Below are 12,520 nucleotides of genomic sequence, written 5' to 3'. Positions count from 1 at the left end.
TATAAATAATTTTGCTTTTTACTCAGCCGACCTTTGTTTCCTGACCATGGTTTCCATTCCAAATTTCAACTTCCTAGAGGAGAGGAGTTGTGTTGTGCGTTTCAATCATTCGTGTCCAACAATTAATTAAATAATGTGGGAAAGCCAATCAGTGTAGGCAATATGTGTCATTTCCACCAATTTTGGCTTTTAACTCAACCTCACTCAGCCATCACCTACCCTCCTCCACTCCTCTATATAAGTGCCCCCCAACCAGCATTTGCTCTCATCGTGCCACATCTGCTCCTTTGATCTTAGCCTTACTATCAAAGCTTTCTCCAACCCTTTTTTCACCTTGTGTCAAACAATGTCCCTCCCTATAACACAAGGGAAAACCCTCCCTGATGCCTGGGACTACAGGGGCAAACCGGCGGAGCGCTCCAAGTCCGGTGGCTGGACCAGTGCAGCCATGATTCTAGGTCTTTATATGTTCTAGTTTTGCTTTGCTTTGAATTCTTATAGACGTTTGGTTTGGGCCTTATTTCTTTTGCTTCTGTATGTTTCTCAGGTGTTGAGGCGTGTGAAAGGCTAACAACGTTAGGTATCGCTGTTAATCTGGTGACGTATTTGACTGAAACCATGCACTTGGGCAATGCTACCTCGGCCACAACCGTCACCAACTTCCTCGGCACCTCCTTTATGCTCTGTCTGCTCGGTGGCTTCGTCGCTGACACTTTCCTTGGCAGGTTTTCCCTCTCTGACCATGTACCTTCTGCGCTTCCAGTGCACCCACTCAGTTTTGTAATTAACTTTTATCATTTTACGAATCCTCTCCTATTCACAGATATCTCACCATCGGAATCTTCGCCACCGTTCAGGCAACCGTAAGATTCATTTCCTTTTATGAATTCGTTTGATAACTGGAAAGTCAAAATTTAAAGCTAAAGTTCATTTTCTTTATTTATTTATTTTACGTTGTCGATCAGGGCGTCACGATCTTGACAATCTCAACAGTAATCCCAAGCCTAAAGCCTCCCAAATGCACTAGCGATAGTACAACAACTTGCACCCCAGCCAGCGGCATACAACTCATTATTCTCTACTTGGCGCTCTACATGACCGCCCTTGGGACCGGTGGACTCAAATCAAGTGTCTCAGGGTTCGGGTCAGACCAATTCGACGAGTCGGACCCCGAAGAGAAATCCCGGATGACAAACTTCTTCAACTGGTTCTTTTTCTTCATAAACATAGGCTCGCTTGGTTCAGTCACCATTCTGGTGTACATCCAGGACAATATAGGGCGTGAATGGGGCTACGGTATCTGTGCTTGTGCAATCGTGATAGGGTTGGTGGTGTTTCTATCGGGGACCAGACGGTACCGGTTCAAGAAATTGGTGGGGAGCCCATTGACCCAAATTGCCGCAGTGTTTGTAGCTGCCTGGAAGAAGAGGCATTTGGAATTGCCATCTGATTCATCGATGCTTTTCGAAATTGATGATGCAGCTGAGGGATTGAAGAAGAAGAAGAAGAAGAAGAAGAAGCAAAAGCTGCCAAATAGCAAGCAGTTCCGGTTAGTATTCTAAATATTTTCTCATACAGACAATTACATCCTAATCTTAACATAATATTTAAAACAATACTATTTAATACATGTTAAGTTGACTAATCTTTTACTTAAAACTTGAAAAAGTTTGATGATTTTCAATCTCTAGTAAAGTTTTGTATTGAATCAAATGTGAAATTATTTTGGACAGATTAATCAACTGAAATGGGACCACGAAGGCTCTTATGGTAATTCAAATCAATATAATTAATAAGAAACACATGCAATCTTAAATGTCACCCATATAAGGTTTGGCGGCAAGCAGTGGGGCCAAATATATAATAGATAAACATGAGCCAGTTGGTTTATATAAGGCAATCAAAGTGTAAAATTATTGAATTTCTGGGGTCCTTCATGATTGATAACCCTAGCCTGCCCCAAGATAACATAACTAATATATGAGGTGTGATCGTGTTTATTAAAATTAACAATAAAAAATTATAAGATATATAAAAAAAAAGAAAATAACTTTAATATTTGTTTTTACTCATCAAATTATCTTAAACAAATGAAAAATTAAAAAATTTATATTAGACGAGATATATTGTTTTTCTTTGAATAAGATATTTGGTTAATATTGACAGTAAAATGTGTGTGTGTTTAAGATCACGAGCCAGCAAAACAGTCCTCACAATTCACGAATCACACCTCCCCCAGTTAAAGGTTCAAACATGTTGGGTTTAGTTGTCCAAAGCCTGTTCATTTGCCTTCCATCACTCTGTGTTAATACTAACCATATCTTTTTTAACACCTACTTTTGGATTCTGTATTGGTCCAACTAATCAAAATGAAATAACCTAAAAAAATGAAATAAAAAATTCAAACATCAAAGGAAACAATAACAGTAAACATAATAATAATTGGACCTAGAAGTCGCAATTTTAGAAACGTGTTTGGGTTGAGTTGTGAAAGGGTGATTAATGTCGGCTGGCCATAATTTAAATGTTAAGAATGAGTTTTATTTTTTATTTTTCCCCTTATTGGCCGATTTCTTGAAATTTTGTGCAGTTTCTTGGACAGGGCAGCTATCAAGGACCCATCTGTTCCCGAGACAAACAAGTGGAACTTAGCTACCTTAACCGATGTGGAAGAAGTGAAATTGGTGCTAAGAATGTTACCCATTTGGGCAACCACGGTCATCTTTTGGACCGTTTATGCCCAAATGACAACCTTTTCAGTATCTCAAGCCACAACCATGGACCGTCACATTGGAAGTTTTCAAATCCCACCAGCATCACTCACGGTTTTCTTCGTCGGTAGCATTCTCTTGACCGTCCCAATTTACGACAGAATCATAGCTCCGATTGCAAAAAAGGTTCTTAAAAACCCACAGGGTTTAACCCCTTTGCAAAGGATCGGTGTTGGTTTAGTTTTATCCATTATCGCAATGATAGCAGCTGCATTGACCGAAATCAAGCGATTGAGGTCCGCAAGCTCACATGGTCTAACGAATAACCAATCAGCTCAAATCCCAATGAGCGTCTTCTGGCTGGTCCCCCAGTTTTTGCTAGTGGGTGCTGGGGAGGCCTTTACATATATAGGGCAGCTCGACTTTTTCTTAAGGGAGTGCCCTAAAGGGATGAAAACAATGAGCACGGGTCTGTTTTTGAGTACCCTTTCTTTAGGGTTTTCGTAAGTTCTTTGTTGGTTACTATAGTTCACAAGGTGATTGGAACCAAGCATCCATGGCTCCCAGACAACCTGAACAAAGGGAGGCTCTATGATTTCTACTGGCTTTTGGTAGTTCTGAGCTGTTTGAACTTGGCAGTTTACTTGGTTTTTGCAAAGTGGTACGTGTACAAGGACAAGAGACTTGCCAATGAAGGGATAGAATTAGAAGAAGCAGAAGCTACCTTCCATTAGTATGAATCGAGATGTCTTGGGGAGTGGACCAAGTCTCTTTAATTAACTTTGTAATATAAGTCCCTTTTTGGACGTTCAAATAAGTTTGAAATTCCTTTAACAAAATGGATATGGTGAAGGAAAAAGAAGAATTTCAAGGAATACATATATATATATATATATATATATATATCCTGGTTACAGGACCAGCCAAATACAAAATTGAAAGGAAATAACAGTAAAGCAAACTGATAAAAGAAAACATGCACTGGATGATAAACATGGTTCTGGACACTTCAGGCAGAAAGGAGTCTGACACACAGCGAAGTTCAACTGAAAGCAAAATTTAAAATTTTGAATTTAATTTTTATTCATGCTCTCTTGGGTGAATATAAATTTAATTGATGAGATATATCCTTTTCAATTTTTTGATTTAAAAAATATATTTTTAAACGAATATCCACTTAATTTTGTAAATGATCTTCTGTCACTAATGATTAACAAGATAACATTTTAGTAATCTAGTGGACCACCTTGCTAATTATCGTAATACAAACAAGACCCATTCTCGTAATTTCCTTTTCTTTTTAAGGGTAAATTACACCATTCGTCACTGAATTATACATTCTCTTCTATTTTATTTACTATACTTTCAATTTTTTTAATTTACTCACTGAACTTTCGAATTGCTCCTGTTTTGATCACACTATATTATTATTTCTGTATGACGTGCCATTTTTTATTATTATTTAATATAAAATAAAAATAAATGTTGGTCGGACGCCACTGTCGACCCGCGTAGATGGTGGTCGTCCGGTCCCAAATTTCATGGGTCTTGTTTTTCTCGACACCCTGAGTCCGAATATGCCCTCCATTTTTTCAGATCATGCTTTGAAGTCCTCGAATTGGAGATCGAAAGTGAAGAAGTTGAAACGTTTCAGTCGAGATTTATGAGTTTTGGGACATTTTTTTTGGTGAAACAACTACCAGATTCGGACTCAGGGGTTCGAGATGAACAAGACCCATGAAATTTGGGACCGAATGACCACCGTTTATGGCGGTCGATGGTGGCGTCCGGCCACCTTCTATTTGAATTTTATATTTTCAATTATTTTAAATAAAATAATAATAATAAAATGTCATGTCATACAAAAATAATAATAAAATAATTGATAGTGATTAAAACATGAGCAATTCGAAAATTCAGTGAGTAAATTAGAAAAATTGAAAGTACGATTATAATTCAATGAGGAACGGTGTATTTTACCCTTTTTCTTAAAAAAAACTGTTTTTATAGAAATACGTGGTGTTTTAAAAGAGTGAAAAAATGATAGTGATAATATTAAAATAATAATAATAAAAATAATATAAAATGCTAAAAAATTAAATAAATAAATATATTAGGACTAAATTGAAAAAAAAATTAAATAGAGTAAAAATATCATTAATTATACAAAACTGGGACTAAAATACAAAGAATATAGAAGTGATAAGAATAATGGGCAATTAATTCTAAGTGGGTTGGATCGAGTTAAACTATTCACGCTGAAAACAACACCATTTTAGAAGGAGAACCCTAAAAGTAACATTATTTTTCTTAAAATCTCGGTCGGTGGAGATTTTTTCCAAAAATAAGCTTGATCAACTTTATTTATTTGTCAGACATTCTTTCATCTTTATTTACCGATCTAACACCCTTTGCACGAAGTTGCAGCCTATATACCGCGCCTTACAATGTGGTGTCACGTGGGGTAAGGCACTGCTCATGCACCGCGTCTTGAAAAACGTAAAAAATGATGTTATTTTTATAAATATTTTTACAATGATGCTTAATATATAATTAATTTATATTAAGGTGATATTTTTGTAAAAACATCAATTTTATTTATTTATTTTTTTTTTGTGTTCGGAAAAAAAACTTTCTACATTAAAATCTTTAAATATTCTTTTGCAAATTATTTTATAACTCTAAAAATTTTGATTTTTGCATGAAATTACATAATACGTATCATCTAGTATAGGAAAACTTTGAGGGTAAATATTTTAAAATATGAATAATTTTATAAAAAATTTATAACTAATATTTATTTTACAAAATGATGATGATAATAAATATTTTATAATTTAAAAATTATAAATTTCATATATTTTTAAATTTTTTATTAACTTTTAAAATTAATTGTTTAAAAATATAAAAAAAATATTAACTAAACTTTTAATTACAATTAACTTTTGCAATAAAAGCCACTATACTTTTGGTTTTTCTGAGTGTGCGTGGGCAATTATATTCAACATAAAAGAATTGAAAAAGAAAGGAGCTCATACGAGGGAGAAAATGATGAGACAACAGTTTTTGTGAAGCTTGAGCAGAAAAGATCAACTCTTTGATCGGAGGTTTATTCATGGTACAATTGAGTTGATATTCAGACAGCAGTTAGACGATTTTGAGTTATTGACTTTGTACGATCGAATTTTTATTCGATTCCTGTAGCTTTCCACACCTATTACTGTTTAACAATCATAAACTTAAGTTGTCTTGAGAATGGAGTATTTTAAAATTAATTGTTTAAAAGTATTTTCATAAATTTTTAATTACAATTGAGGTATCAAATGAATTATTATTTATTAATTATTATTTTTTAACAACAATTAATTATGTTTATTCATATTTAATAAAATTAGAATTTAATATTTATTTTATATTTTTTAAAATTAATATTAGAAAGAATATTTGAAATTAAGATGTGATATTTTTTAGCTTTACATTATATTTTTATTGAATTTTATTCATTTTTTATTTTTATTGCATTTTTATTGATTTTTAAAAAAAATGAATAATAATTTATTTAAGAGTTTATTTTAATATTTTAATATTTTTAAACAATTAATTTTAAAAGTCAAAAAACATTATTAATTGCTGTTAAAAATAATCACATAAAAATAAATAAATAAAGTTGGTATTTTTACACAAATATTACCCTAACATAAATGAATTGCATATTAGGCATCATTTTAAAAATATTTATAAAAATAACACTTATTTTTTACACATTTTACAAGACACAGTGTATGGGCCATGCCTTCTGCCACATAGCTTACCGTCTTTTTTCAAAAAAGTGTTAGATCGATAAATAAAGATAAAAGGGTGTCTAACAGGTAAATAAAATTAATTGAGAAAATCCGGTTTTCGGTACATCTGACAAAATATATTTGAAATTTTATCCTTTGATTTCAAAAATCACTCGTCGGATGGAGATGATTTTTAAGTATGACGACCACTTCAGCACATTCAACATTAATTCAGGATTGATCCAAATAATTTAAGGACCAATAATTATCCCACATCAAGAAAACTTAAAAAAAATATCATGCAGATAAGACCAATATCTCTTTCATTCTTTCTCATTCTAATAGTGCTGTGGAACCCATAATAATTTAAGGACCAGTGTCGTTTGTGCTGGTGTATCAATATCAGTTTTCCTGTATTTAATCATAATCTTAGTGTAGATCTTGAGACAGAGATGCAAAATAAATTAATAAAAACAATGCAGTTTCCTGTGCTTATCATATTTGGACCTTTTTTTTTCATAATATATTCTTATCATGTCCTGAGTTTATCAGAAGGAAATGTTTCAAGTTATTGATTGCGAGATGATGCTTTACCACAATTTTCTTTGCTAAAATAATATTTAGGCCTTAGTCATAATTCATTTCATCATAAATATGTAGAGCTGACATCACATTTAAATATAAAAAGACATTTTGTATTGATGAAAAAACCTGACCTCAATACAGGGGGAATGTCTTATTTATACAACAATTCCTCACTAAAGACAAAATTAAATAACCATAAGATAAAAACAAGTCGCTAATCATAATTCTGTAAAAATGAAAGTGTCAGCTGTGTAACAGATCAATATATCATTTTGGGGGAAGGGGGGGGGGATGAACAAATCAACCTTGTTACATTCTAATAATGCAATCATATACATTAAGAATAATGAAACAGAAAAGGCCAATATTTTAACATCCAGAGATCATGATGCATTCAAGTCGTGTTTGATTCTTTTAATCCATCTACAAAGTAAAGGCGGGGGAGAAGCATATGCTAGAAATTACACTTCAAAATCCTTAAACTTTCACCAAAACCAAATTTCCAAGATAGAGATTCATCTTGTGAATTCTTAATTTTGCAGTGACGGTCTCTAAGAATCATAATATGAGAAGTTTATCATGTCTGAAGGGAAAGTTGATTACAGAAGCTTAAGAAAACAGAGAGAGAAGGTATCATCCCCGCTTGCATTGTTAAACATACTTATGTTAGACATATACAGTAGAAGAGAACATTATTGAGTGATCCAATGAAAAACTCTCTCGTAATTTCTTCAGCTGATTTGGTTAAAGGAATTCGATAAAATAAGGCATCACAGAAACGTCATCAGAGTAAAGTGATTCTGCATGTGTACAAAGAAATTGCCATAAAAGTTGAACAATATGCGAGAAGGATAATTAAAAAAGCAATATGTGGCAAAAAAAAAAAGATATTTCCTTCGGTTGTCACTCCTAAGCCAAAAAATTATAATAAAGGCATCTGATATCATGAGATCAACAGAAAGGTAAGTGTGGCTTGGAAGAACACAGCCTAGCACTTGAAATGATGGGCTAAGAGACAGATGGATTTAAACATTCAGTAGTCTAATAAGTGATTCTATAAAAGGAAATGACACAAAGTTCTTTTGGAAAGGAATATGTTACCAAGTTTCTAAGGCCAATGAGTAACTTCTACATGTCCATTTGCACAAATGAACAGAAATAGAATTACCAAGTTCCTAAGGATTCTTACTCTCACTACCTGTAGCCCAGTTAAACCCCAAAGATCAATTCTATAAAGTTTTCACCAGGAAATAACCAGGGACAATTTTTTATATGTTAATTTTATACCATTAAATGTAACAACCCCTTCCCGTATCTGTTACCGAACACGAGTCAGTGATGTCACAAGAAATTTTTGAAAACATTCCTTATCCAATTTCACTAATTTTTTTTTCTTTAAAACCATTGACAATATAATAATAACAAAAACATATAAAATATAATTTCAAACCATCTAAGTCTAGTTTGAGTAGTTTCAAACATCATACCGAACCTAATAATATTCATTTTGGTCACTAACCGAAATTTTTGAGGTATTACAACAAATCACTGTGGATCAATCAAAAGGGATTAAAATTATTGAAACAACACGCACATGTAGGGAAGGACTAGGAAAACAGAACATTAAATTCCGTTTAACACTACCATCCAAAACTATCCATCATTAAACTGAACAAATATAACTCTTTTGATGGAAGACTTTTACACGGTTTTAAAAGAGAGGTAACACAAACAGATAAAAGAAAAGAGAACTTACATTTGAAATCTTTAATGACTATGTTAATGAAGGAAACAGGGAAACTCATGCAATTGTTTTGAAGAATTGTTAATAATTCAAAAAGGAAGAGAACTTCCACTTAAATGTTGAAACTAAGATAATCTACTTTAAGTAAAAAAATGCACCTAGAGAAGGACATAGCAACTGAAATATTGATCAAACACATTCCTGCATGCATAAATCCTTTACGGTGATGAAATGATCTAAAAGGGACAGATAATCATGTGTAACTAGATCCCAAGTTACCAAGGCATAAAATCTGCATTTTTAACCAAAGTATCTAAGAAGGAAATACATACCAACTGATTAAACATCCTTACAATCAAACCCTTCGTGAGTGAAATAATGATGATGATGGCAAACACATTTATAACTCGAATTGTGATTTATAATGGTTGATATGACAACTTCTCCTTCGAAAGGAGGTCACTGATTTTATAGAGCTAATCATGATTAGGTTAATATACAGAAGGAATTATGCCAGTAACTTCATCAATTAACAACAAACCATGTTGTGTTCATAAAAGAATTAGCTCCCTCATCCAATCAATAGCTAAAATACTTTCAACATGTGATAATGGTAATAAAGGATGCTAAAATTCATTTATATAGTTGACTGACGAATATAACCATGTGCAATCTAAAGCTTCATGACAGCAAAGAGACTATTGCAAACATTTCTCAAGCTTAAAAATTGTACACGACAATTTTTTTAAAAAGCAATCCTTAAAGTGATAACCGATTAACTTAAAATACATAGTTTGAATTTGACTTATCAACAAATATGATATCAATTACATCAAAGCAAATAATTCCCCAGTGCAAAAAGGTAGAAGCTTTAGCAACAAAACCCATTTACATACCTTTGAGAATGCTTCCTAAAACCTCAAGAATTGATACGCAACAATCCCTTCAAGCGCACCAACAAGGGCTCCGGCCAAAACGTCGAAAAAGAAATGCCTTCCAAGCAAAACCCTTGAAGTAGCAGTAATTATAGCCCAAACCCATACGCCTAGCATAACAAAACCGGGTTCAAATTTAATCCACCGTTGAATAGAATCCGAAACTATATCCTCGTTGTGTTGAACAATAAGGTGGAATAGAGTAGCTAAAAATAGAACCCGTGACGCGTGGCCACTTGGGAAAGAGAAGTTGTCGGCGTGGACAGCTGGGGACATGTTTGGGTTGTAATGAGGACGGGCACGGCGGAAGGTCAGTTTGATGAGGCCGATCAAAGCAAGATCCAGGAGGTGGCCGAGGATGAGAGGGATTGCTAAAGAGGAATAGGAAGGGGAAGCTAGAAAGAGAGAGAGGGAAACCGGGAAGGAAAAGCGGAAATCGGCGGAGTATTCAAGGAGGAGGAGAAGGAAAGCTGGGAGGATAGGTTTGAAGAAAGTGTGGAGGAAAACTGAAATGGAGGCGTCTATGGTCATTAGGGGTTGAAGGAAATGTGGGGATGATGGATTTGTTATTTTCGTCGATCCCATGGGCGGAGGTGGTGGCGGAATAGGAGGGTCAACTCGGAACAGACTGTTTACGGTTAAAGTGGGAAGGTTCCATATGATTACTTGTAAGGGTACGAGGCTGAGTACAGAAACGGTGTCGTTTTCAAATATGGGCTCATTGTTTTGGGCTTGAATGCAATAGATCTCAAATTGAAGTATGTGATTAAACTTCCAATGGACCCTCTCCATCTCTATTACCAAACTTGTTTTTCAAAAAGTATAACTATTATCCTTCTTCAATCCAATTTCATATTTATTAAATCCTCTTCAACCTAGTTAATTTTAATTTCAGAGAAACCTCCTAATGGTAAAAGGGAATATTATTTTTTTAAAAAATTTTGGATTCAAACAGTTACGTTTACAGGATATGCGTGCGTTATAGATGATTAAGAAGGATTCTCAAATGATATTACCTTTTTAGATGAAAAATCTAAAAGTTTTTTAGAAAAGTAGAAGATACAAGTGACTTAAAAGGGCGAAACCAGTAATCAGTTTACGAGTTTGTATGAAATTGCAAACCTCCTTTGAAGGAGATATGCAAAGTATGGCCAGCATCCACAAGAAATTTCAATCAGAGAATATACAGGGTCACATCCAATAAGGCTACATATGAATGTGATGTTAAGGACGATAGGGATATTGGGACCAATGATAAAGGTTCGCGATTTTCACACCATCACCTGTCATCTTCAATCAATTAGTATATTAAACCCAATGGATATTTTACAGCACCAACTAAACCCAAATACTCCGTTTATGTTTAATGTTTTGTTCTTCATTCAATGTCATGGGGCAAAGTCATTGGGAAATAAATGTTTTCCTCTTCTTCAAAATCATCCGAAAATCCAGCTTAGTGCCAGTATGTATGTATATATGATAGTTACTGAAAGTAGGCCAACATTTAATGCAACCGGCCTACTCCTCCGTTTATGGCTAAGTTTTCCTTCTAGTTAATAAGATTTAAGCTGGAGATTGATGAATTAGTTATGAAATTAACAGCTTGTGAACTAGATTGAAAGGTGAATTGTTGTGTGCTTGTTAAGGTTAAAAGAGGACTAAACTACTTTTGGATCGAAATTCAGGCCAGAATTTTAAGCATGTCAACCGAAATATATGTTGATTAACCTATTCAACTCCTTCATTAAACTCAGTTTCCTCTCATCCGTCGTCATCTAAGTACACCGTGTTATCTCCTATCGGAGTAACATTCAACATGAATTTTTCAGCGAATCAAACCCCATTGCCCTGCACAATCAAAAATGGACCGAGGAGGAGTGGATGTTAACAGTCACTTCTGAAAATACTAAATTATCATATATTTTAAAAGTTTACATTCTCTGAAATTTCAAGAATTCACTCGTGTAACATAAAATCCTGCTTTCATTTCTATACACTTTTATTGTCCAACCACGAGTCTCTTCCACCACAGTCCCTTCAGAACTTCTGGTATTCATCTTAACACCATCATTCCCAGTACCAGTCATTCCATTATCAACCTAGCTAATGTCTGCCGACATTGAATCCTCAACTATATAATCTTGGACTCATCGCTCTGAAGGGCGCTAGGTAACATATTGATGGCGTGGCAACGATGCAAGGCAATGATAATTAAGAAGGTGCGAGAGTAAGAATTAAGAAAAGAAAGAAGCATTTATCGGGTAAAGGTTGTGCATTTACGACACTTGAATTCTCTGCCCCTTCAACGCATTCATCATTCCACTGCTCGAAGTTGGTCAAATTGTGTCATTCCATCATCCCCCAATTCAGGCTTCCGGTCTCATTTCAATCGCCCAACACGTGTATTATCATCATCATTAATAATTAATTACCTCACATTTGGACTTATTGTCCCACCTTTTGGTCTTTTCTATTTACTTTTCGAAGCCGGCTGAAAATGACAAGAAAACCAATTTAAACACTGAATTAATATCAGCTCATAATTTTAGGTCTTGGGGATGAGAACTGAGAAAACAAGCAGTGTGAGTGAATATATGTAGGTTAATATGAAGGCGCATGCAAATAAAGCTAAAACATAAGAAGTGTGTTTGAAAGGAGGCACGCCAATATCCAACGCAGTTCCCGGAGCTTGAAAAATAGCCAAGATTCCTTAGGCGTGGAGTGTAAAGGCTGGCAAAACTCCACCCACAAGGCCAAACCCTC

The 12,520-nt window shown here is 34.3% G+C and overlaps 1 protein-coding gene and 1 pseudogene across 1 annotated transcript; one reads left to right on the top strand and one right to left on the bottom strand.

Moving 5' to 3' along the window:
• The first annotated feature begins 251 nt into the window (after positions 1–251).
• On the top strand, positions 252–3,468 carry LOC120193779 (annotated as a pseudogene).
• A 3,845-nt stretch (positions 3,469–7,313) lies between these two features.
• Positions 7,314–10,382, bottom strand: LOC120193457 (probable lipid phosphate phosphatase beta). Its single transcript, XM_039195944.1, has 2 exons — positions 9,719–10,382; positions 7,314–7,878 (listed from the first exon to the last, which is right to left on the bottom strand). The coding sequence occupies exon 1, from the start codon at positions 10,340–10,342 to the stop codon at positions 9,734–9,736; it is 609 nt and encodes a 202-aa protein (XP_039051875.1). The 5' UTR covers positions 10,343–10,382; the 3' UTR covers positions 7,314–7,878; positions 9,719–9,733.
• Positions 10,383–12,520: the final 2,138 nt, after the last annotated feature.

The sequence above is a fragment of the Hibiscus syriacus genome, unplaced genomic scaffold (genome assembly GCF_006381635.1).
Source record: "Hibiscus syriacus cultivar Baekdansim isolate YM2019G1 unplaced genomic scaffold, ASM638163v2 tig00116996_pilon, whole genome shotgun sequence".
In the NCBI taxonomy this organism is placed as follows: Eukaryota; Viridiplantae; Streptophyta; class Magnoliopsida; order Malvales; family Malvaceae; genus Hibiscus; species Hibiscus syriacus.
This window is presented reverse-complemented; position numbering and strand designations above follow the sequence as displayed.

What these genes read in the sequence shown, in the direction of transcription:
- LOC120193457 (XM_039195944.1), bottom strand. Translation starts at nt 10,342, where the DNA reads ATGGGATCGACGAAAATAACAAATCCATCATCCCCACATTTCCTTCAA.